Source organism: Triturus cristatus, chromosome 3_2 (genome assembly GCF_964204655.1).
Source record: "Triturus cristatus chromosome 3_2, aTriCri1.1, whole genome shotgun sequence".
Classification (NCBI taxonomy): domain Eukaryota; kingdom Metazoa; phylum Chordata; class Amphibia; order Caudata; family Salamandridae; genus Triturus; species Triturus cristatus.
The window spans coordinates 517,753,800-517,780,934 of NC_140584.1; the positions used below are offsets into that span (position 1 = coordinate 517,753,800).

Genomic DNA, 27,135 nt, shown 5'->3' on the forward strand with positions numbered 1-27,135 from the left:
CACCAATATTGACCTCATCTACGATGGCCTCGTCTATGATGGGCCTCCTATGATGGTCGTCTACGATGGTCGTCTACGATGGTCATCTACGACTGCCTCATCTACTACGGTCGTCTACGACGGCCTCATCTACGACGGTCGTCTACGACGGCTTCATCTATGAGGGTCGTCTACGACGGCCTCATCTACGACGGTCGTCTATGACGGCCTCATCTACGACGGTCGTCTACGACGGCCTCATCTACGACGGTCGTCTACGACGGCCTCATCTACGACGGCCTCATCTATGACGGTCGTCGACGACGGTCCCATCTACGACGGCCGTCGACGGCCTCATGTACGACGGTCGTCCACGACAGCCTCATCTACGACGGTCATCTACGACGGTCATCGACGACGGCCTCATCTACGACGGTCGTCGACGACGGCCTCATCTACGACGGTCGTTGACGATGGCCTCATCTACGACGGTCGTCGACGACGGCCTCATCTACGACGACCGTCGACGACGGCCTCATCTACGACGGTCGTCGACGACGGCCTCATCTATGATGGTCTCACCCACGAATGGCCTCATCTATGATGGTCTCACCCACAAATGGCCTCATCTACGATGGCCTCCTCTACAATGAGATTGCCCAGGACAGCCTCATCTCGAAGAAAAACTCATCATACGATTGCCTCATCTAGGACTGCCTCATTTACGGATGGCCTCACCTATGATTAACTCATCTATGATGGTATTGTCTATGACCATCGTCTACGACAGCCTCATCATGTATGGATGGCCTCATCTACGAATGGCCTCATCTACGAATGGCCTCATCTACGAATGGCCTCATCTACGAATGGCCATCATAGGACTGCCTCATCTATGATTGCCTCATCTATGATTGCCTCATCTATGATTGCCTCATCTACGGATGGCCTCACCTATGATTGCCTCATCTATGATGGCATTGTCTATGACGGTCGTCTACGACAGCCTCATCTATGATGGTTGTTCAGGACGGTCATCTATGACGACGGCCTCGTCTGCAATAACCTCGCCTACATACCCATGTCTACGACAGCAAAGTCTACGATGAGATCGTCTACGTTGGCCTCATTTATGACTGCATCCTGTACATAATTTAATACAGCGGACAAGAACTAGACTTCTACTGCCAGTTAGTCGAACAGACAGAATGTTTCCTTTATGATTTCAAAGAGGAGTCCAGGAAGATCTCGAGTGTGGTATCTATACTAGACTACATCTATTCCAGCAGTGTTTCCGCGCATAGAAAAGAAATACTGTGCACCTGCTAAAAGCCCATACTGTCTAATGGGTCACCCTCGGCCAGCTTCAATAATTTTACAGGCCGCCCAACAGTGATCTAAAATCCCGCAACGCCTATCACCACACAAGGAAGGACGTTGTCTGGACCTTATAGGCAAAACATTCTCTACCATGGCAGCGGCCTCTATTAGAGCTGCCAATCCTCTAGCCATAATCGGCTGTTATGACCGTCAAATGAGGTCAGACATGGCGAGTCTCATTGACCTAATTCCTGAGGACCGAAGGCAGAAAGCAAGAAAGATTCTGTTGGAAGGAGAACGTGCCGCATCGGAAACTATAGATGCGCCTTGGACATAGTGAACACCAAACACTGCGGCCCCTGCTAGCTGACGGAAGGTGGACACCAGGGATGCCTTAAAGCCACTACTTTCAAACCTGAGGGGCAATCAAAGATTCTAGACATGGCCCATGATGAAGAGGTTTTTGGTTTGGTGAACATATTGATGAAACCCTCTTAGCTATAAAAATTAACACAGATACTGCAGAATCATTAGGCACCCTTTAATACGGGTGCAGGTCTTTCGGAGGAGCGAGAGGACGTGGTTTTTTCGTCAAGAGGAGGATACCAAAACCAACAGAATAGGCAGTATCAATCCCAGTACAGCCTTACAGCCAGACATCATACCGTCAATAGTCTACGGCTAGTTTCTCCCGTCAGAGTGGTCGAAAGAGATCGCAGTATCAAGGCCGAGACGCTAACAGGAAGCAGTGATCTCCATAGGGCACCAACCATTTTACCCTTCTTACCCGTGGGCCAGAAGATATCAGCTTTGTTCACAAGTGGCAGGAAATTACATCAGACCAATGGCTTCCAGACCTAGTAACCAATGGCCACACCCTGGAATTCATCAAACAGCCACCTATTACTCTGCCCAGGGGTCCCCCTCGTCATCATGAGATTTTGAGTTGTTTAAACAAAGGAGATTGTATGGCTTCTCTGGATATGGAAAATGTGTATTTCCACATACCTATCCACCCCAAACATCACAAATATCTTCGCTTTCAAGTGCCTTGCGCCCATTATCAGTTCAAAGTGCTCCTGTTTGGGCTGAAATTGGCACCAAGAACCTTCACGAAGTGCTTGGCACCAGAGACAGCAGCATTGCGATCTCGAGGAATACAAGTGTTCCTTTATCTAGACGATTGGCTGCTCAAAGGTCCTTCAGAACATGAAACCAAGATTGCCACAGCAGAATGTATCCATCTCTTCTCTTCTCTGAGACTGTTTCTCAACGACAGCAAATCAGTTACGTCCTCTCCAAGTCATGTTTTTTCTCGGAGCAAGGTTACACACGGTCCAATGCAACGCATTCTTGTCACTTGGTCACCAACTGCATCTTCAAAAATTGGCAAGGTTAATTTGAAAAAGAAAAAAAAAAAAGGCCAGTTTCATTCCGAATGTTCGCTTCGCTCCTGAGGATGTGCTCTTCAACGATACATCTCATACCCTTGGTACGGCTCAAAATGCGACATCTTCAGGAGGAACCGCAACTTCAATGGCAACAAGCATGGATTCGTTTGACGATACCATCAAGGTCACGCCGCACATGATAAATTCTCTACATTGGTGGTCGCAGACAGAGAATCTAACCCAGGGTCTCACGTTCCTACAGACCATTCCAGATTTCGTTTTAACGACCGATGCCTCCATGGAAGGATGGGGAGGTCATCTGCAGGATTTGATCTCAAAGATAAAAACAACAGCAGATCAACAGGCTGAGCGTCACGCCGTTTTTCTGTTTTCTCCAAGCATTCCTCCCGAGGATTAAGGGTTCGTCGGTGCTAGTCCGGACTGGCAATACCATCAGCATGTATTATATCAACAAACAAGGAGGATACAAATCGGCAATGCTCTCGCAAGAAGCTTAGGAATTGTGGGAATAGGTCACTTTCCATGAGATGCCCTGAGAGCCAAACACGTCAGGGGTCTCCTCAATACCCTGACGGACACGCTGAGCACGTCTCAGTCGGACTGTTAGGAGTGGAAGCTGGAAAAGGAACAGGCGAACACAGTGTTTCCAAGCTTGGGGTAAGCCAGCCCTGGACCTATTCACAACAAGAGAGAACAAAGAATGTCAATATTAGGACAGCAGGTTCCCTCAACAGGGATCAGGGATTGGTGTGTACGCTTTTCCCCAATACCATTGATTCCGAAGGTGCTCCGCAAGATGAAGCTGGAAGGTTGCCGTCTAATTCTGATTGCACCCCGTTGGCCAAGACAATATTGCTTCCAGGAACTTCTACTATTGTCTCAAAGCAAACCCATTTGCCTACTGTTGACGCCTATGATGTTGTCAAGGGTCGGAGGCCAAGTGGTTCATCCGGACCACAGTCACTGCACTTGCATGCATGGCTCCTGATTTCTTAGAGTTCAAGGACCTCAACATTTCACAAGACTGTCGTGAAATATTGGCCAAATCTGGTGCCCAAAGCACAATCAAAACTTATCGCTTCAAATGGAACCGATTTTGCTGTTGGTATGAGGCAAATAATATTCACTCAATTCAAGCTACTGCAGAACAAGTTCTCCATTATCTGCTTTCTCTAGCCAAGTCTGGGCTTACTTTTTCACCGGTCAAAGTACATCTTGCTGCACTTTCTAGATTCAGGAAATGCTCAAAATTCCCTTTTCTCTGCTCGCCTTTACTTATCAAACAATTTATGAAAGGAATCTTCCGAGCCTTCTCTCCAGTGCGAGCACCCCTCCAGAGTGGGAACTCAACACTGTGCTAGTGCAGTTAATGAGGTGTCCATTTGAGCCTATCCATAAAGCTGATCTCAAATTCCTCACTTGGAAGGTTGCCCATTTACTGGCTCTTACCTCGGCAAGAAGGGTTAGTGAAATCCAAGCTTTCACTTTAAATGAACCCCCTTTTACATTTTGCTCGGGACTATGTAACCCTTCAAACAATTCCCAGGTTCTTTCCTAAGGTACCATAAAATTTCACTTGAACAAACCGGTAAGATTAAAAACATTCTTTCCGGATCCATCCACTCCAGCTGAAAGAACATTACACTCGCTGGATGTTACACACTGTTTTAAACTCTACCTACAGAAAACTACGGATATCAGACGATCCAACCGGCTGTTTGTGGCGAATGGTCAAGCAACTCTTGGAGATGCTGTAACAAAGCGGAACAATAGCCAGATGGCTGGCATCTGCTATTCATTTCTGCCATGACAAGGCTAACAGACCTTTGCAGAGGAAAGTCAAAGCTCATTCAACAAGAACAGTATCGACGTCGACAGTTTTGTTTGCTGGAGTAACTCCGGAAAATATGTCGTGCTGCGACAATTAAAAATGTCCACACGTCGACGAAGCATCACTGTCTTCAATTTTCGCATCAAGATGATGCAGCGGTTGGACAGGCTGTTCTATGCCATCTCTTTCATTAAGACCAGACTCAGATACTTTGCCCTTTTATGTATTATTCCATTCTTTAATATTCATGCAAATGTACAGATTTATATATCTGCAAGATTTTAAATATTTGTATATATATATATATATATATATATATATGTATATATATATGATGGCTAATACTTGGATATAGGTTTGCTTCCTTTAAAACTACTCTTTTAAAAAAAAAAAAAAAATGAAAGAAAGATGTGTTTTTTCCAGCACTGAGGATGCTATTTGGGAGTTTATGAACCAGTGTCTCCCACCATCCGCAAACGACAGTATATGGTTATACTGCTTACTACTCTGATTCAGGCATGTGAATCTATGAAAGATACCCCAATACTGGATAAGAAAACAAGTTACTTACCTGTAACTACAGTTATCCAGTATTGGTATCTTTCATAGATTCACATGCACCCACCCTCCTCCCCGGCTAGTCAGTTCTCTATATCTGGTATACTTACTTCTCACTTGTGCTAGGAAAATCTGAGGAGAACTGCCTCTGTTGGGAAGGTTCTGGAGAGTGCTGGCAGCTGATTGGCTGGGACCAATCTTTGGTTCTTTTTTCTATAATGATTTAGATAGGCTACTAAGACTTAGGCCTTAGGCTTTTTCTTTTAGCCTACTACTATTATTTACTCTTGGCACTACTTTTGTATTTACCGTGGGACTCCCGCCTCGGCGACGGGGAATGATTCAGGCATGTGAATCTATGAAAGATACCAATACTGGATAACTGTAGTTACAGGTAAGTAACTTGTTTTCATATCTGACATTCGTTTATTATTGTGTTTGTGAGACAACAGTCAACGTTCAGATTTAGTGAGGTGTCTACAGGCTTGTAACTTAATAGAGGGGTGTAAGACCCGCTGCCTGACCTGCAGGTGCCGGAACCATTGTTATCCAGAAGGTCATATTCTAAATGCATATTCATAAAGGTTTTGATTTCTAAGCCTAGGAAAATGTCACGTATTCCTTTACACCTTTCTGTCTCCAAATCTCAAACCTACTGTTCTTATATGTGGCTTTAATTCTGGTTTTCCAAGAATTGCTGTTTGGGGGGATGGGAACACGGTGAGGTTGTTCATTACTACCAGGCGATTTCAAAGTTACAGGGTCACCCTCATGACCGCAGAGGTGTATATTCTCTTTGGTCTGTTCGTTTTAGGCTTCCAAGGAACCAGTTTGGCCCATAAAAACACCAATGTTTCTCCAATTTATATTGAATCCATTCTACCACATATTTTAACTGGGAGGCGTAGTAGTTTTGTTTAATGTCTGGAAGTCTCATTCTATTTGTCCTATTAGGCAATTGTGTTCTTACTGCCAACCTGTGTTTTTTTTTACCTATTCTTACAAAATTGTCCAGTAGCACTGATTTTATTTTTTATTATTGGGTTACCATTTTGTCCTTCATATGGCAAGGCTGTAGTCTTCGTGGCAAGGACTTGCGAAACCATCATAGCTCAACTCATGGTGTTTGTACCATTGATGCAGTTTGCATTCCCAAGTCCAGAAAAGTGCTGATCGACCACTGGAATGGAAATTGTTGTTTAAACTCTTGGACTTGATCGTGGCAGTATGTAAACTTCCTCTGGGCTCCTTATTTCTTGATTTACATCTGTGCAGTTTACTGAAAACAGCTATATGCTATTATATTGATTAAATGCCATCAAAGGTGTTTGATTTGGCCCTTTTTATAGGGGTATCCCCAAACATTTTGCCTTCTTCCTCGTATCATTTTTGACCTGTTTTTTTTTGTTTTTTTTTTAACTCTTTTTTTTTATTGTATATAAAGTTTGGCACAAGCATTGCAAACAGTACCCAAGGACAGTATATCGATACATCTTTGTGTTTCCATGCAGCGGCACAGGGGCTATACAGGCATCATAACTGTGAACAACTTCCCAATCCTCAAATTCCAGCCTATCCATCACTCCCATCTTCCGAATCCCCCTCCACCCGCATCCCAGAAGGCTCACAGATGAATCCCCTGAATTTGTTCCACTGTGGAAATATGGATTTTTCTGGTCAGTTATGTCCCCTATCTTGGACCCCAACAGTTCTATGTGCATGCCACAAGTACCTGTGTGTTCCCTCCAGTTCCAGTTATAAAGACGCAAACACATGTGCGTCCACCGTCAACATGTCCTCTGTCAGACCCGCCATGAATAGGCCGGATATTCCATTCCTAAGTATGAAAAGCCACCGGCTTTATATGGTTCACTTATGCCATTTTACAGTCCAGGCAAGTAGGCCCTGATTCTGTCATCAAACTCTTCTTGCCTTCTGCCTCTGAAAGCTCCAGTCTGAGCCTGCATCTGTGACCATGAACTTTGTCTCATTCTCTGCGCGGCTCACGAAGCCTGACATCAGCCTATTCTCTGCCAAGAACTGTATTTCACCTTCGAATTATCTGCTTCCCCCTCAGCCGATGCATTCCTGCCTAGTAGCTTAAGTAAACATTCTTCCAGTTACCGAGCAAAAGGCCGGCTTCTCTGTCCTCATGCAAGTAATTCATAGCCTTGTTACCATGGAATATTCCTACCCCCTCGCATTTAGTGTAGACACTTAGACGCTTGTACATGCACGCACAGTCAGTATAGAATAGATTCTGTCCGAGAGTCCTTCTTTTGTGGATAACATAGTTCTTTAAACATAGGATGTTAGATATGATTTGGGATTAGGTTGACTTGACCCCCCAGACTTCTCGTCTCCACATATAGAGCTAAATGTCAAAGTCCCCGTCACCCCCTAGTTACACGTCAATTACACGTCATACTGCTGCGCGCGCATTTAGGCCAAGTATTATCTTATAGATCCACCTATGTATTACATCATAACCAATCATGTTCCTTTTTTCTCATTATTACACCCATTTTCGGTTACGCAGACCAAACGTCAATGTCCTTATCAATTGTTACGCCTACTGTATTCACTTCATTATAATGTATGTACTATAAAAGTTACTTCTTGTCAATAAAGTGTGTGCTTCACTTCCTGAACCTTCGTGGTGACGGAACATTGGGAGCAACCGATTATAATCGAATTAATGGAATAAAGCCCATTCCGAACCTCTAATACCACGGATTCTGCCTCTCATTTTATTGAGCTATTTTACTATGTTCCTGTATCAAATTCAGTCCCGGTAAAGGAGAAATATTTACCACATGATGGCGCCCGAACAGGGACTCTTTCTCATCTCACGCGCCGGCGGTGCGTTGCAGACCCGGTCTCCTGCCACAGCTGGACGGACAATAACGCGTACCAGCAGGATTTCCTGTATCTCCCTCCGGTCAAGCGGGGGCGACTGAGACTGCGATCAACACCCAGACGAGGCGGTGAGAAGTGCGAAGTATCCCGACCAGAGCCTAGCTGAGAGAGCAAGATCCGAGGTATACAGAGACCCACCAGTCCGAAGTCAAGCCCAGTGTCCGATGAGTCGAGTCGAGTCGAGTCCAGTCCGGTTCAAGTTCAAGTTACTGAGGCCTTCCGTTTCCGAAGCTACCCGGTGAGTACCATTGCTGGGGAGGCATTTCTGACGTGCACATAGGTTGTGCCGGTCAAGACGGGTTTGGGTACACAAATCCGGTCTGCACTGTTTTAGCAGTGTATCTGTACTGTTTAGCAGTATATCAAGTATTCCGAAGTATTCCGAAGTGTCTAGTTATTGTCTAGTTATTGTCGAGAATTAAGCTTGGTGATTAGTTATGCAGACGATCATCATTGTTGTTTCAGTTAAAGGTTTAATGTTTAATGTTTAAAGTGTTTAAGTATGTTCTGTATATCGTGGTATGAATGACTGTTCATTATCGTGTTTATTGTATTAAGTTTGTTCAAATTCAAGTATCAGGTCAAAATCAAGTATAAGGTCAGTTCTCAATATGCCGCTCTTTTCGAAATTAAGACAGATCACTACCAGAAAAGGGGTTCTCGAAGAAGCCGTCCCTATTCCTCCTAGGGACACTCCAGGGCACTTTATGTATCACAAACATGGCTTAGACGCTATATTATTTCTTGATTTATGGGTAGACTATACCAAGGGATTACCAGAAAGTCAGAGGTGGCCCACAGCGGGGACCTGGGATGCAGAGTGCATCATGAAAGTCGAGGAAGAGTTATGGAAAAGGAAAGTCAGACAGTCACAGAAAGACGCCGTTGAATTATGGCGTAAGGAATCGCATAGACGAACAGAAAAAGCACGTAGACAGGAAGAGAAGAGTAAAGAGAATTCCAATAAAGTTCGAGAGAATCTATTAATTGAGGAAGGTATCCGAGTGAAATCAGAACAAGTAGACAGACAAAGAAATGCCCTTATGAATGGTATGTATCCCCTTCTGGCCGAAGGATTACCTAAGGCTACTCCAGAAACACCAAAAGACTTGCCAACCCCATTGTTCCCAATAAAGGTACATCCTAAGGGGCATCCTAGAACCGCAGAAGATGTTTTTCTTTCCTCATATTTAGATGACGCAGCTCCCGAGTATGCTAATTCCGCCCCACATAGACCGCATACCAGGGAGGTTCAACGCCAAGATCCAGTGCCCGTATCCCTACAGCAACAAATCGAGTCACAAGTTCCGGCAAGCACATCTGTTTCTGTATCCGCTCCTACAGCTACTTCTATGTCTGTGTCCACACCTGTAGTTGCTGTGTCACGTTCGACGAATCCTTTTACACCCGACGCCCCAGATGGGGCCGCGGGAGGAGCTACCAATATCTTTTCTACGCCACCCAGAATAAATAAACTTACTTTTCAAGAGTCAGCGCATTCACGTACACCCAAACTCCTTAGTGCCCGTGCGCTTAAGGAACTTCTTATAGATTGTAGATATGACCCGGTGCCTGGAAAGGAGGACGAAATGACCCTAGCATCATTGCGTATCAGACGAGCCGCAGTGTATTTAGCGAAGTTACCAGGAATGACTGCGCATCTAGATAATATATATCATTTTGTCCAAACAGGGCGAGATCCAGAATGTATTTACAGAGCTATGGAATACCAGAAAGTAGAGATACAGGGGGAACTGTTACGTTTCCTCATAAACTGTGTGATCAGAAATCAAGACCGACCGGGGGTAGACCCGGAAGCAATGAAAATTCTTACAAGATGGAGCCAGAATATATCAGAAGGGAGACATGATAAACAAAATTGTATAATAGCCATGTGCCGAAAGATCCGTAAAGAAATAGAACGCCTACACGAAGAGCGATTAGAGGTAGACGAGTTCGAACAAAACGAGGAAGAAGGGTCAGGACTGCCCACAGGACAGTCGGACACCATAGCCTATGTAGGTAGAGGAAGATCTTGTAATAGGAATCAGACTAGATATCATACTGACTCAATACATCCGATATGTCCAGATAATAACAGGAACTTTCAAATACCTATAATTAATATAAGGTCTAACGAGCACTCGTTCCAAACCGCCGACAAACTACTCCGAGAACGAAGGGGTTATCATTTCCTCGATTCTATGGATGAACAAGATTTAGCCAGGGCAGCTGTCCATTGGGTGGACAGTCCCGGAAAATATAGTGATGATACAGTAGTACGCACATTTTTGAATCTTACCCCAGATGAACAAAGGTTAGCTGGGATTTATATGATTCAACAACTCATTATACTATATCGGAGTCAGCATTCGGACCCTGGTCCCTTGCCTGACATACTGACTAAATTACTTATGAATAAATGGAGAGGTCCAGGTACTGAATTAATTAAAGAAATTCTAGAATCAAGAAAGCAGTATATTCTTTTTGTATGTTCAGAACATGTTCCATTGTCCGTCAAGGAAAGAACTACGTATCACATAGACAGACAGAATCCCTTACGAGAAGTGCACCCAATAAAGGGTGAGGACAATCAGTTTAAACGCGTATTTGTATATACGCCCATATCAAAAATAGAATTGTTACAAATGAAGAAAGTGGTACCCAGTCATGACAAAGACCCAGCGGGTTTTCACCGAGAAATTAAAGACATGTTACTCATGGGAGAGTATACCTACCCCGACATTATGACAATATTAAAGGTATTGATGCCTGCTGGCATTTATGAAAAACTCAAGGAAAAAGAGTGGGAGGTAGGAGACCAAAAGATAGAATGGTCAGTGTTAGAAGCTGAAGAAAAGGCCCGAACTGCAGGAGCAGGGCTTGGGGACAAAACTAAGGCATTACCAGGATTACTAGTACAGGTACTGCCGCGTTTATTAACTACGAAAAAGGAAGATTGGGGTACAATTTCAGCCTGTAAGCAGAAGCAAGATGAAGACACTAGTGATTACTATGCCCGATTTGAAAAATGTTTTGGTATAAATAGTGGCATAAAAGCAAGTAGCGAATCATACCCACATCTGTTTGTAACAAAATTAGTAGAAAATGCTCTGCCCCCAGTAAAGAATAGAGTATTAAAATTCGAGAGTACCTGGCAAGGTAACACTCCATCACAAATGTTACAAATGTTACAGTACCATCACAATAGAATTAGAGAGGAACAAGAACATGAACACAGACGCATGAAAGACACGAAAATGAAAATGTTAGTTTCCCAGACAGTTCCAGCTGAAGGGCATAAAAGGGGTATGACACATTCCGATTCAGCAGGACCTGTAAAAGGGACATGCAATTATTGTAAAAAGCCAGGCCATTACGTACACGATTGTCCAGTTTTAAAACATAATATCGCCATAGGTAAAACACAAGAAAGATCACGGCCACTCAGACAAGATCAGAATGAACAAGGAGCTATGCAGCATGCCCAGGCCATGCCAGCCGCACAACAGCCAATACAGTTTGTGCCAGCTGCACCCCCATTACCTGTTGCTGCCACACAAACAACAACACGACAAATGTATCAGACCGCACAGTATGAATATCCCGAGTATCAGCGTTACGCATGAACAAGCCTAGAGAGGGAAGTTGACTTACCCCTTATTGAAATCCCAGTAGACCAAGAAGGACCTTATGTACATAGTGAATTATTAGGCCAAGATAGAAAATTTCAACTCGATACAGGGGCAAGTCGAACGACCATAAAACGTAGTGAAGTTCCAGGGGCACCCCTCTCAGGCTCACAGAATATTTCCCTTGGTTTTTCAGGAAAACCTATTGTTAATGAAGTGTCACAACCTCTGCCACTTACGATAGGACCTTTGACCCGAACTACAGATTTATTGCTTACTAAATCATGTCCAGAAAATCTATTAGGAATAAAAACGTTAAAAGCTCTAGGAGCTATAATATGTTGTTCTCCGGAAGGAGTAAGATTGTTTTTACGTGATTTTAAAGGTCACTATGTGTCTAGAGACATGGATCCCCGATTACAGATTTTACCTACACGTCTATGGGCACAAGGCCCTACTGATGTTGGATGCATGAATATTACACCATATCGAGTCACATTAAAGGCAGGAGTGGTGCTACCACGAATGCGACAATACAAGTTACCACCAGATGCTGTAGTGGCTTTACTACAAATCATTGACGAGCTCATTGCCCAAGGAGTAGTTGTGGAAACAGACTCCAATATATGTAATTCACCGATAATACCGATTCTTAAACGAACAGATCCGAAGGCCCCGCCAGTATATCGATTGGTTATTGATCTGCGCGAGTTAAACAAATGCATTGTGCCACAATTCCCTGTGGTCCCAGATATCTCGTCATTACTGACAGCTATTGATTCCGAAGCAACATTCTTCACTGTAATCGATCTCAAGAATGCCTTTTTCAGCGTCCCAATAGATCCGGAAAGCCAATATTTGTTCGGATTTAGTTTAAATGGACGTAGCTTTAAATTCTCACGCGCACCTCAAGGATTTACAGAAAGCCCCAGCATCTATAGCCAAGCACTGAAACAAGAACTTGACAGTATCCACATGCCAGTTAACACTGCTCTGCTTCAATACGTCGATGATCTGCTGATCACCGCCCGAAGCGAACCTGAATGTGAAAAAGCATCACTGACAGTTTTACAATTTCTAGCCGAAAAAGGGCACAAGGTGTCCCCTTCTAAGCTGCAATTCTGTGTCCAGCGAGTTATTTATCTTGGACACTCGCTGTCCAAGGAGGGAAGGCAGCTTACACCAGACCGCATTCAGTTAATAGCTAACATGCCAATACCCAAGACACAAAAGGAGGTGCGGGCTTTCATAGGCCTCACTTCATACTGTAGACAGTGGATCCCGCAATATGCATTTCTAGCAAAACCACTCATTCAGTTGACAACCCAGGAGGCAGTCACATCGACTGTTCTCCCTTGGACTCAAGAACATACACAAGCTTTTGAAAGCCTAAAGAAAACTTTATGTCAAGCACCTGTTTTAGCAACACCATGTTACAGAAAACAGTTTACACTCTTTGTTACAGAACGCGAAGGTACTGCTTTGTCAGTACTCACACAGGAACAAGCAGGAGCACACAAACCATGTGCTTATTTTTCTAGTACATTAGATCCCGTAGCTCAGGCTTTGCCTGCATGTCTGAAATCAGTGGCAGCAACAGCTTTAGCAATCAGACAAAGCGATGCCATAGTGTTAGGACATCCATTGACAGTTCAAGTACCACACGCAGTAGAGGTTCTTATAAATAGAACACAAACACAACACTTGACCATAGCACGACTTACAGGGTATGAACTTACATTGTTTCAGCCACATATAGAAATAAGACGCTGTAACACATTGAATCCTGCCACACTTTTGCCAGTAACCGGAACAGACCCACTAGCCCATGACTGTATTGAAGTTATTACTGTAACGACAAAACCCAGACAAGACTTGACCGATGTTCCATTGTCAGATCCAGACTTGACATTTTATGTCGATGGTTCATGTATGAGAACAAGTACAGGAGAATTAGTGGCCGCTTATGCAGTCACAACAGATACTGAAGTCATTGAAACTAATCGTATAAATACTTTGTCAGCTCAAGCCGCAGAGCTCATCGCTCTGACACAAGCCTGTATTCAAGCCACGAATAAAAAAGTCAACATATACACTGATTCACGTTATGCATTCGGAGTTGTACATGACTTCGGCGTGCTGTGGCGAGAGAGAGGTTATTTAACCTCCCATGGTGCCCACATTCAGCACGGACCCCTCATTCATGCCTTATTAGATGCAATACATCTACCTACTGCAATATCAATTATGAAATGTAAAGCTCATACGAAAGTTACTGATATCATTTCTCAAGGCAATGATTTAGCCGACAGAACAGCTAAACAGACTGCTCAAACTCAAACTCCCGACATGACAAAGACAATAGTCCCGATGCCGACACATTGTATGACAGTTAAAGATCCTACTCTTGACGTAATTGACATACAGACACATGCTACACCAAACGAAATAAAGAAATGGACTGAATTAGGAGGGATCCAAACGGACCAAGGATGGATGATGAAGGAAAAGTCTGTATGGTTCCTTCCTGATTCAATGGTCCAAGTTATAATTAACACTATACATAGTCCGGCACATCTAGGAGAAAAAGCTATGCTAGACAGCATTCAACACATTTGGTTTAATAAACATTTACGAGCAGCAGCCAAACAAAAGGTCCGTACCTGTATGATCTGTTGCCAGTTCAACCCAGGAAAAAGTGTTCCCGTAGAACAGGGTGGATTTCATCCTCCTGATCACCCTTTTGAAGTCCTACAGATGGATTATATCCAGATGGAACGATGTCGAGGATTCAAATATGTTCTCGTAGTTGTCTGCGCTCTGTCCCGTTGGACAGAGGCGTACCCGGTTTCAGATTACACTGCCCCGACTACTGCCAAACAGTTAGTTCGAGAATTCTTCCCACGCTACGGTTTACCACGTGTTGTCTACTCAGATAACGGCCAGCCGTTCTCATCCGAATTAATGAAACATGTTTCACTTCTGCTAGGATATCAGTGGAAATTCCACTGTGTCCGACACCCCGAGGCAGCAGGTCTCGTAGAAAGACATAACCAGATTCTGAAAATCAGATTGTCCAAAATATGCCGAGAAAAAGGTGTCGACTGGATAGTAGCATTACCAGTTGCACTTTTTTACATGAGAATGGTAGCACACTCTAGAACAGGGCTATCCCCGTATGAGGTGATCTTCGGTAGACCACCAAATATGTGGGGGACGCCTGTACCACGCAAAATAACTGATATTGACTGTAATATGCTGACAGATTACTTGGCTTCCTTGATGTCTGCACTACAATCTTGTCGTTCACAGGTTGCTGCAGCATTTCCCGACAACACTGAGGTGAAACCCCATGACATAGTTCCGGGGGATTTTGTGTTTGTGAAAAATTTCGACCGAAAGACTCAGCTGGAGCCCAGGTGGAAGACACCCAAGTTGGTTCTGCTGACCACAAGAACAGCCGTGAAGATCGAGGGCCGCAAGGGTTGGATTCATTCAAGCCATGTCAAGAGATTTCATGGACAATGCTCGGATATAGACATTGTGCCCTGCACTCCCTCACAGACTGATTCAAAACTTCCTTTGGTGGAAAGAACTGAAAGCGAACTTTACAAAGTTAAGTTAAGACCGAGGACGTCAGACGGTTTGATTGTTTAAGTCCTCTCCTAGGTGAAGCGGTTGAATCTGTCTCTGACATGTATCCTCTAGACCTGAATCATGAACAGTCGCGAAAAATGATGAAACGACAGGCGTATTGTAAATCACTGCGTAGCCATTGTATAGGGACATTATTAATTTTGTTTTCCTTAAGTCTTTTAATAATTATTACCAGTATGTTGTTGCACATATATTACCCTATTGCCAGAAATGTTCACAATGTTATTGCAGAACATTCTTTTAGTGACTTACCCCCGCATGAATTGTCCTATAGACTTGCGCTGCGCAATAACACTTTCATTAGTATGTTACACCATTCCCATCAGACTAGTAATGCTACAAATTGTTGGGTGTGTGGCCGACTCCCTCCCTATCAGAATTATGAAGGAGTCCTGCCATTCTTTCCACACCCATTTACACACAATGGCTCCTGTGGAGCATGGTTCAGTCTAATCAATTCCATAGACTCAGACACAGCAGTTTACCAAGATCATTGGATATGGGGAAACCTGAACCTAGTTTTACTCAAAGTCTGCTACCCTGACAAGGAGGGTCGCCCCAAAAGAACAGGAACTGACCTAGAAAATGAAGTGTATGGATTAGGTAATTTTACACCTAATCTCATGATTCTAAATGTCGTATCCGAAGTTGAGCTAGTCTTACCCACCATGTCAGTATTCCCAGCAAAAGGTGAATTGTGTGTAAGAAAGGTTGGTTCCATACATATGGGCCATAGTCAATGCACTACTACAGTAGAATTCAGTGATCAAGGCAAATCTTCATTCAGAGCTTATCGCCACTCCTACTTTATATGTGGTCAGACTGCATATATGCGTCTACCTCTAGATTGGGATGGTACCTGCTACATAGCATTCCTTTTGCCACCTGTTTTCCTAGCTCCTCCTGATTATTATAGAAATATTCATTTAGTACACAATAGAGAGCGGAGAGATCTCCCAATTGTCGATTATACTGAGACGGCATGGGACAAGTATGTAGATTTCAATAAAGGCATCTTTCCCTATATAGGTACAGTTACCAATAGTAAGCTGATACGTAGATTAACTAGAACCCTTGAAGCAGTAGTGAATGAAACTATTTCCGCCTTAGGCAATTTAACAGAAGAGCAGTCTGCTATGCGGATTGTTGTGCTTCAAAATCGTCTTGTCCTTGACGTCATCCTGGCTGATAGAGGCGGAGCTTGTAGGGTCATCGGATCAAGCTGCTGCGTATTCATACCAGAAAATTCGCCATCTGTATATAAAGCTATAACTCGCCTTCACAAGATTGTAAGCCAGATGCACCAGAACCCAGGCACTTGGACTTGGTCCAGTTGGTTTTGGAATGTGATATCAGCCTGGGGATGGAGAGTTCTATCCTTCCTAGGTATTGGCTTTCTCCTACTATTCAGTTGCTGTCTATGTCTACAATGTGGACCAGCGATCTGTGGTCTGTGTGCCACATCGTGTATTCCACCACCAAGATTTCATTCGTCACGGAAGAAGAAAGAAGAACAAATGATGCTATATGAACAGATCAATGGATTAATGAAGATTGATATCTCTTAACGGGCAAGTAGGGGACAAGGAGGGAATGTGGAAATATGGATTTTTCTGGTCAGTTATGTCCCCTATCTTGGACCCCAACAGTTCTATGTGCATGCCACAAGTACCTGTGTGTTCCCTCCAGTTCCAGTTATAAAGACGCAAACACATGTGCGTCCACCGTCAACATGTCCTCTGTCAGACCCGCCATGAATAGGCCGGATATTCCATTCCTAAGTATGAAAAGCCACCGGCTTTATATGGTTCACTTATGCCATTTTACAGTCCAGGCAAGTAGGCCCTGATTCTGTCATCAAACTCTTCTTGCCTTCTGCCTCTGAAAGCTCCAGTCTGAGCCTGCATCTGTGACCATGAACTTTGTCTCATTCTCTGCGCGGCTCACGAAGCCTGACATCAGCCTATTCTCTGCCAAGAACTGTATTTCACCTTCGAATTATCTGCTTCCCCCTCAGCCGATGCATTCCTGCCTAGTAGCTTAAGTAAACATTCTTCCAGTTACCGAGCAAAAGGCCGGCTTCTCTGTCCTCATGCAAGTAATTCATAGCCTTGTTACCATGGAATATTCCTACCCCCTCGCATTTAGTGTAGACACTTAGACGCTTGTACATGCACGCACAGTCAGTATAGAATAGATTCTGTCCGAGAGTCCTTCTTTTGTGGATAACATAGTTCTTTAAACATAGGATGTTAGATATGATTTGGGATTAGGTTGACTTGACCCCCCAGACTTCTCGTCTCCACATATAGAGCTAAATGTCAAAGTCCCCGTCACCCCCTAGTTACACGTCAATTACACGTCATACTGCTGCGCGCGCATTTAGGCCAAGTATTATCTTATAGATCCACCTATGTATTACATCATAACCAATCATGTTCCTTTTTTCTCATTATTACACCCATTTTCGGTTACGCAGACCAAACGTCAATGTCCTTATCAATTGTTACGCCTACTGTATTCACTTCATTATAATGTATGTACTATAAAAGTTACTTCTTGTCAATAAAGTGTGTGCTTCACTTCCTGAACCTTCGTGGTGACGGAACATTGGGAGCAACCGATTATAATCGAATTAATGGAATAAAGCCCATTCCGAACCTCTAATACCACGGATTCTGCCTCTCATTTTATTGAGCTATTTTACTATGTTCCTGTATCAAATTCAGTCCCGGTAAAGGAGAAATATTTACCACACCACGCCCCCCAAACTCTGCTCCATTTTTTCGGGCATCTACGATGAATGAAGACTGCTCTCTCAGCCACCATAGCGGTGTCCATATTTCCACACCATGCAGTGAGCGTTGGTGACTCTATTGCGCCCCATTTCAGCGCGATGTTGCGCTTCGCTACTAATATCCCCAGTGTGGCCCAGTCCTGCAGTGGGCGCGTGAGGTTGTTTGGTTCCCACACATTTAGCAAGCATCTCCTGGGTTCCGGCGTCAACGACACCCCCACCGCCTGCGATATGGTCCTCATTACTTTTATCCAGTAATCCCTGATCTTAGCACACTCCCACACCGTATGAAAGAATGTGCCCACCTCCCCACAGCACCTCAAGCAGTATGGGTGTGGTGCCGACCCTATTGCGTGAAGAGTTTGTCTCGTGTAGTAGGTCCTGTGTAGGATTATAAGTTGTATTAATTTAAGTGTGGAGGGTATTCCCACCTCCCGCGGCGACACCAACGCCTCCCGCCATTCGAACTCATCAAAATCTCCCAGATCCCGGGACCACCGCTCCCTGAGCGCTGCATGTGGATCGGGTAGATTGTTTATTAATTTACGGTAGGTTAAGGAGGTCGCCCGCTTCGGCATGAATTCTGTCAGCAACCTATCCTCCAGGGGGGTGGCCTCCGGAACCTCAGTACCGGATGGCAGGACCGCTTGCAATGCATGTTTGATTTGTAGGTATCGAAAAAGCTCTGATGGTACTAAGTCATACTGCGTCCGCAGGCGCTCAAAGGGTATCACCTCCCCCTGGTGCCATAAATCCCCCACCGTGGATATACCAATATCGTCCCATTTGTCAAATCCTTTGCACTGTTTTAGGCCACCCAGACGTTGTGTTTCCCATAAAGGGGTTAATTGGGTTATCTTTCCTTTCCAGCCCAGCTTGGCATGTGCTTCGTACCACAGGTCGACCGTCTGTTTGGTAGGTCCTATCACCGTCGGTGAGCGCCTTTTATTATATAGTGCAGACATCATGCCCTCATTCCCTAGCCCATGCCTGTCCACCTTGAAAGCGGGATCTGCCTGCGGGGCGTGTATCCATTGGTTGATTACTTTCAATTGGGCCGCCCAATAATATAGTTTTATGTCGGCGACTGACCTGTTTTTATTGGCATTTACATAACAAGAAAATTCAATTAGACAATAAGGCAATATACTTGAGGGCTGGCTAAATAAAGTCACACCTATGGATAGTGACTTTGGTACCTTTACAATACCATATAGTGTCTTGGAAGTGCAGTGTAAATTTGGCTCCAATAATCTAGATTTTTACAATTTCTTGAGACTAAAAGTTGTCATCAAAATGGGCAGACTTCATGAGCCCGATCTGCTACAGGTTATAAACAAATTATCTAAACTTATCACTTAACATCTAAAATCTTGAGACTGCTATCTCAAGAGACCGATAAAATCAATTTGGCTTTCCAGAGACATGGGAGAAGGACATACTTAGACTACATTAACCAAATTCTTGAGTTTTAAATTATTTACAATATATACTACTTTTACTTGAAAGAGTGGCCTGTCTTGCACAGTAAAGAAAGTTATGAGAAAATGGTGGTAATCAATCTTTTTAGGGAGCTGCAGCCAGTCTGTGGACCCATCTGGCGGTTGATTTAAGGACCAAACTTTCCCTTCTATTCCTGACATTTGAATTAAGTCTGTCTCTTGACTTCTTGTACCTTCCTAAACCCAATCCCCTGCTATCGGTTTACTGCTAAAGAGGTACCATTTATGTTGTAATATGTATGTTTAAATTTTACTGTTTTACTTCTGAAATCACCCTGATTTTCTTGTCAGTTTAGGAGTGCTACATAAAAATGTTAGGCAGATAAATGCAATGGGTTCTCTTCAATGCTTTTAGCTCTGTGTGCAGTCCTATGCAGTATGATAGCCAGGTCATGTTCTAGTCTTTGGTTTGTTGAATCACATAGAGTTGTAGTTTATATTTGTTCAACTGAAAAGCCTCCCAACTTTAAGACATACAGTCTATTCTATAATAAATGTGTTTGAAGATCCAGTGAGTCAGGGAGAAATGGGATGAGTTGACTAATGCAACAATGCTTAATGTTTTCATACATTTTATATATATTCGTAGTCAGACGTTGATGTTTGTAACATGATTTTATTTGCTTAGTTTTACAGACTGGAGAAAAAATTACAACAAATTGTTACAAATTTAAAATAAAAGATGGATCTTTTATTACTTTAAGAAGTCGATGGTTCAGTTTCATGAACCCTTGGACCAAAGAAGTAGAATACATTGTCTCTACCAACACTGTTGTCTCGTAAGTATTTTTCTTAAAACACCTAAAACACTACCCCCTCTGAAACATATTAAACCTGATTCTAGTGATAGCTAACACCTTAAGAGCCCTCTCTCTTCATCTGTCCATCTATCCATCTATTCCTACTTCAGTTATGCAAATCTGTATATCCTCATGGCTTCAATGTCCTCTCCTAACAGAGCATTGTCTCTAAATATTGGGATAATGGCTCTTGTGGTTTTGCTTCACCCTGACCTTCTCCACACAGTTTGCTTTTGTTTATGTTCCACTAATCAATAAGAAATGTATGTATAGTTAGTAATACCTTAGAATGGCATGGCTTCACTGTGGTCAGCACGGCTACAAATGAACTTAAAAATAATAGTCAAGGAACTGTAAATTTGAGCGGCTACATTTATCTTTAACATGATACATTAGTAACTCTGCCCTTTGAACTCTTTCTCCAGTCCTCCCTTGCCTTCAGCAGAACTCCTCCTACCTTGTCATTTCTCAGAGCCATTGGAACTTACCCAGCATGTCCAGACCCAGAATTACTGAGTCTGCAAATAATGTACCTAGTAATCCTGGGTCCAGAGTCACATGCAGTTCTGTGGAGGCAATGGGCAGCTGCTACACCTATTCTCTGCCCACCCTCCTGCACAATGGGAAGAGCAGTAGATGCCTCCTCTGCTCTACATCCCTAACACCAATTTACCAACTGCTTCAAGCAGGTGGTAAGTAGACACAAATTTGGCCCTGATGAATTTCCCAGAATGGGGGGAAACATGCATAATTTGGACCTAGTATTCCCAGATCTTCCCGGGCTATAATTTATAATCCCTGTATTTTGGTGTGGGAATACCAGCCGGAATCCGTAATTCTGGCACTAGTATCAGGGAGACCCATAACGATTGTCTTTGCCTTTGAACCATGTTATGAAAGGGAGAAGCGAAATCATACATACTAATCACATGGATCATTTTGAGAGAAGACTAGGGATAACAGATTTGGGATGTAATTTGACCCTGGACATTAGCGATTTTGCATTCACCTCCATGTACCCAGATTCTAAGGCAAACATTTCCCTTAACATATAGCCGTGAACTTGGGTGGCTGGAACAGCCTGCCTATAGTAGTAGAGGGATAAATAGAGGTACTGCAGAACACCAAAGAATGCATTGGTTTGCAAGGGTGGATTTGCTATTTAAAATATTGAGGGTCTTCCACATTCATTCCTCTCTAACCTGAAGGAATGAGCAACTCAAGGGATACCTATGATATCTTCTTGGGTTGATCTACTAACTAATCTAGTAACTTTTGTGATCCCCACCTCTGCCCCAGCCTGAAGAAAATATGGTGCTTACAATTAAAAAAATTCATGATAGAACAAAGAAAGGTAAATTACTCTTTTGCCTACAAAAGTTAAATAGAAATCATAATCCAGATGATTTGCATGGCAAGATTTGTAGGATAAAGGAGTGCCAGAAAGTAACATGCAGAACTGAACACCTTTATATCAATCTGAGGTGGATGTAAATGTTTGAAATCATAAAAGGGCGTACCACCAGCGGGTCTGGAGAATAGAAAATGATAATTCCAACTGTAATAACCACCTGTGGGGCATTAGTAGGTGTTTTGTACAGTACTCGTCATCTTGTGATAACTTTGAAATGGTTGTTGGTGTAATGCTATATATCGCAGTGCTGCAAACACCTATCATAGTACTATCATACAGATTGTACTCAACATAGGTCATTGTAGTCCAGAGGGCAAGATGAAAAAAATCCACCATAACTTTTTGAATGCGATCCCGAAGGTGAATTCATGAAAATGCATTCTCGAAGAGTTTGTTTTTAAATAATTTCCTGAATTAGGTATTTTGGTTAGTCTCTAATTCAGGGCCCAAACCATTTAACAGTTTGAGGCCTTATACATCCAAACATTGGCCACCATGTTTCACGTGCTTCACTAAGTGTTAAGGCATTAATTGTTGAAAGTCAAAGACAAAGGTTCTTGGAAGGATTGTAGTGTGGGTCCAGTTTTTGTTGTATCAAGCCTTTGTTCCAGTAGGCCTTATGAGTAATGTACAGTATTTTGAATCTGATCTTGGTATCTGCTGGGGACCTGTGGAGTGCTTACAAGACTGATTTGGCAAGCTCAAATTCAGGCACGTTTTGGTGGCATGGCTTTGGAAACTGCTAATCAGCTTCTGTAGAAGCATATTACAATAGCCAATACATCCCATAAACAGCCATCTTGTAAACTCAGATCTATGGGTGTCTTGAAAACTGAGAATTTCTCAGATCATGGAGTGCTGCATGTTGGTGCCCTTCACAGTAGCAAAATTAGTTTGATTGGGAGTCTCTTGCTGAATAAAAATGAATTACATATTTTTGGCTTTAGGATATTTTTATATATTGATATCGGTCCTAGATGAGCAGACCATACTTAAAAGAGAGACATGTGCCAGGATTTCTGGATTTCTTCAACAGGAAATTTTCTCTCATCCAGTGTTGGATATAAAAACATTTGATGATGTGGAATAGTCTCTCTGGGTTGTTTTTTTATTATCGAAAAGGAGGTAAGGAATTAGAGGACTTCTATAACTTAAGTCATACAGCATGCTAAATGTACAGTTTGACTCCTAAAAAATATAATTAATTAAAATTACATTTGAGAATCAAGCCATTCCCTAACAGCCCAAATGGAAGTAAAATGTCTCGTGTCTACACACAATATAGAATTTTTCAGTCCACAATAGTACATAAAGTAGTGCCCCATGATGCCTGAGACTGTGGGGGTTGTAGCTCGAGCCAGTTCTTGGCAATACATAGTCTAGCATTAGGATAGCGGAGAGGCTATACCTTCATGTTCCAGTAATATTTCTGTGGAATGCCCAAGCATAATTAACGTTGGGGTAGATATTAATAGTTTCCCCTAAAAAACATTTATTTTATTGACTATGACTCCAGTATTCCTGGACTTTCTTGCATGGGGCAAACAGAGGAGTCAAAGACTGCATCTTCACCTCCATACCTGAAACTATAAACGTATGATCTATGTCCCTGTAGATTGAGAATGTCTTGTGCGTAGTATGTCTTGTATTGTTTTCTAGTGCTGCCACTGTTGCATTTTCTGCCCTTGAGGCAATGATTTCCTTTTTTAAATCCACAATCATGGCACTGATATCCTTCAATGAGGCCATTTGGTAGTAATTGTTCAAGACGATCTTTTATTTCGTGGGCCTGTAATTTTGTCAGGTAGAAGGATCTTCTAGAGCAGTACCTCCCAAAAACCCACCTTCTTGCAGCTCTGACTTGGTTGGATGTTCCACAGAGTATCAGAGTGGTCAGATGAGAAGATGGAATATTAGGGAAGAGTACTGCGGGGAAGTGTAAGTCACGATTACCTGGAAAAGCAATGAACAATTAGTGTTACAAGATTCCCAAGACAACCTTAAAGTGTTTCAAACCCTTAACCGGCCTGCAAAGTTCAGCCAAGTTTCTAGGACAAGTTTTCATCATAGGCTTACCTTTTACATACCTTCAAGGCAAATATTATTTTCTACCTTTGGTAGAACCTTGGTTTGGAATCCTCAGACTCACACAAACCCAGAACTGCTGCTCTTAACTTCTCATGAACTCCAAATTCTCTCTCACAAGATGTCTTGCTCAGTTTCCTGAGCAAGACATGTTTCACAACTGCCGTCCTAGAAACTTGATCACTAACTGCCAAGAAGGCTGCCGAAAGCTCATGTAGTCTAGCAAGAATTGCCAAATATTGCAGGATTACAGGCACCTTTGACTATTTGTCATCAGAAAAACCACCACAGACCTTCCTTCTGGTAAGCCTTACCACAAGGTTGGGCCCACCAATGTTTGGCATATGGGTTCCATTGACTGGCCTCCTGTTCACTATTGCGTGAGCGAGATAGTCATGGATAATTCTCATGACAGAGGTAGTTTCACAATACTTTACTTATTTCAACCCTACGGGTACAGGCTTGGATTATCTCATGTATGTTATGTGGATATGTTGAACAAAATCAGTTGTTGTTTGACCTTCACTAAGAGTTCTGCCCCATGAGATGAATAAGCTCTTGTGGACAGAGAGGACCTTCTTTAGTCTCTTGAAGGCTAGGAACCTGCTTTGTTTTGTGTGCAGCTAACAAAACTGTAGATCCTGATATATGACTGACCAGCCTATAAGAACAAGCTACTTACTTTTGGTAATGCCTTTTCTGGTAGAGAATCTATTTAACCACAGATTCCTTACCTTGTGAATTCCTCCAGACGCTAGATTAGATCCATACATGTTTTATAGTAATTCCATATGTGTCAATAGGTGGCATCATGTGGCTCCACATTGGATCAGTCCCACTCCAGATGTGATGTCGAGGCCACAAAATCTGTGTGACCACTTCTCGCTGACATCAGTTTCTTTCTGATCTCTGTCCACACTGTTGGATGCAGGGCCCACAGAAATCAGAATATGCCAGTGTGCAGGTCTCTGTATTGGGATCTTATTAATAGACTGTATATGTCCATTCCACAGAATGGGAAATGAGTTGGTTGGGAATCTGCAGTTAGGTAGAGTCTTTATCAGAAAAGGCATTACGGAAGGTAAGTAACTTGTTTTACTGGTAGACTTCTAACTGCATATTCCTCACCTTGTGATTAGATACCAAACTATTAACCCCAGGATGGCCGCGCTAGTGTAAAGCTCCGGCAGCCCCGCTTGAGGGAAACGAAGAAATGGGTCCATAACCTGATCCAGTGTGATCCACATCCAGCAACAGTGCTGAGACCACCTCCTGCTTCGGATGTGGCTGGCTGTATTCCATACATCGATGGGAGGTGGGAAGTGTGCGGGCTTCCCGGCCTACCTCGGAGGCCCCGCGGTGAGCCTGAGGTTGGGCCCGCCAGTGACTGCTGCTTCCGCCAACCTCAGCCATCTGATTACCGCGCTGACCACCCAGCCCCGAACTGCACTTGGGCCCCACCCGAGGTGCCGAGCTATGCTTCCAGGGGGCCGCCGGTTCACCCTGCTGCTGGATGCTGTGGCTGCATGAAGATCCTCGGTGGCGCTGAGCCAGGCCCCCCACGATCCTTCTACTGCCGGTGGCTGCTGCCTGGTGCCTCTCCATCGTGGATGGCGGATGGCCCTATGTGAGCCAGAACAAGCAGAATTGCTGGACTGCTGGGCAGTGGCTGATCCCTGTCCCTTGCTGTGAGTACTGTTAACACGTTTTGCGCTTTGGGGCTGATCGCCAGCCTGCCTCGGTCTCCTACGTGGGCAGTCCAGACATCAATCCACAACTCAGGCGTAATCTGCCGTAGTGTGCTCTCCCCACCACTAGACCGTGCCGCCGGGGCCTACTTCCTCAACTTGCCTACTGCATACGTCTATATATGGGCCCTGTATTGGTCCCGTATCTGCTCCGCCTACCACACCACATTGCTGCTGACCGCCCTGATTCAGCTGTCTGACCAGTGGGCTCGGCGTGGGATACTGCTCGTAGCTCTGGGTTCTGCACCTTAGGTGGGCAACCATAATCCAGGCACCTTACGACGTGCTGCCTCTGCTATGTTTTGTGGAGACCCTAAGCATCGGAAAATGGCATTTGATAGACCTCGACCCTTCGATATCCAGGAGCCCATGCCCACCTGGTGCGGTGGGGGCTCTGAGACTGAACAAATGTCCGAAAGGGACGCTATTATGGCGGAGCTGAGGGTGGGCTTTTGGGACATTGATGGCAGATTCGACACCCTAACTAGGCACCCTTACACCTTGGCGAGAGGGTTGGACGGGCACGCTGCCTGGCTTGATGCGGCTAAGGGGAGGGTCTCTGGACTAGAGGACGGGGCGATCCAGACCACCAAATGCCTTGAAAAACTGGGGAGACTGATGAAAGCTGTGGCAGTCCAGAACGGGGACCTGGAGGCAAGGGGACGCCCCAATAATTTGCATATACTGGATGTTGCAGAGACCACCCACACAGGCTGCATGAATCTATTTGTATAGCTCCTACTATCCGACAACACTTCACAACCACTTCTGAGGTGGAAAGAGCACATCACTCCCTAGGACCACATCCCAACCCTGGCCTCCCCTCTAGACCCATTATTGCCGGACTGGCCCGCTTCACTGGCACGGGGCCGAGATCTCTTTATTTCCAGACTTTACCCAAATGGTGCAGGATGCCCACCACAAATTTGTCTATGCCAAATCCTCACTTGGGGAAACTGGGTCTCCGATATGCCATGCTATATCCTGTGAGGCTCAGGGTAGATGTGAATGGGAAACCCAGCTTCTTCGATACACCAGCAGCTGTCCAGTACTCAAACACTCACACACATCCGGGACACTCCACTACCGAGAGGTCTCCTCCGGACTCTCTGTCAAATTCCAGTGCAGACCTTTTCCCCTCCGGCTGAGCTGAGCTCTTCCTGGCCTGCGCTATTTGGCTGGCTGCATTCCACACGCTGGCGCTGTATTGGGATCCTCTTCACACGGTGTGACTCTGCACTCTGCACCCCGTTATTGTTCCTCTGGGCCCATTTCACAGTATGTTACTTCTTGATATGTATTTTTCCCCCGGGCCACCGCTGTGGCGTTACCACCCTGCAGTGGTATACACACTTAAGATTGATGTTTTTCTTTGGTTGAATTCTTGGGGATTCATCGGTGCTTGCATTGCCTGGTGTCAATGATGGGAGGGATCTTAAGAAAAATTTGTTTAATGCTACTGTCTTCCCATGTAGTCCAAA

The 27,135-nt window shown here is 44.0% G+C and overlaps 1 protein-coding gene across 5 annotated transcripts in view; it reads left to right on the plus strand.

Moving 5' to 3' along the window:
- BMAL1 (basic helix-loop-helix ARNT like 1) overlaps positions 1-27,135 on the plus strand; it is a 503,136-nt gene that overhangs the window by 375,519 nt on the left and 100,482 nt on the right. For all 5 annotated transcript variants that reach the window (XM_085648206.1, XM_085648207.1, XM_085648208.1 and 2 more), the window contains one exon: positions 20,236-20,386. In XM_085648206.1, coding sequence (XP_085504332.1) covers positions 20,236-20,386 — 151 coding nt within the window. The remainder of the gene's footprint in view (positions 1-20,235; positions 20,387-27,135) is intronic.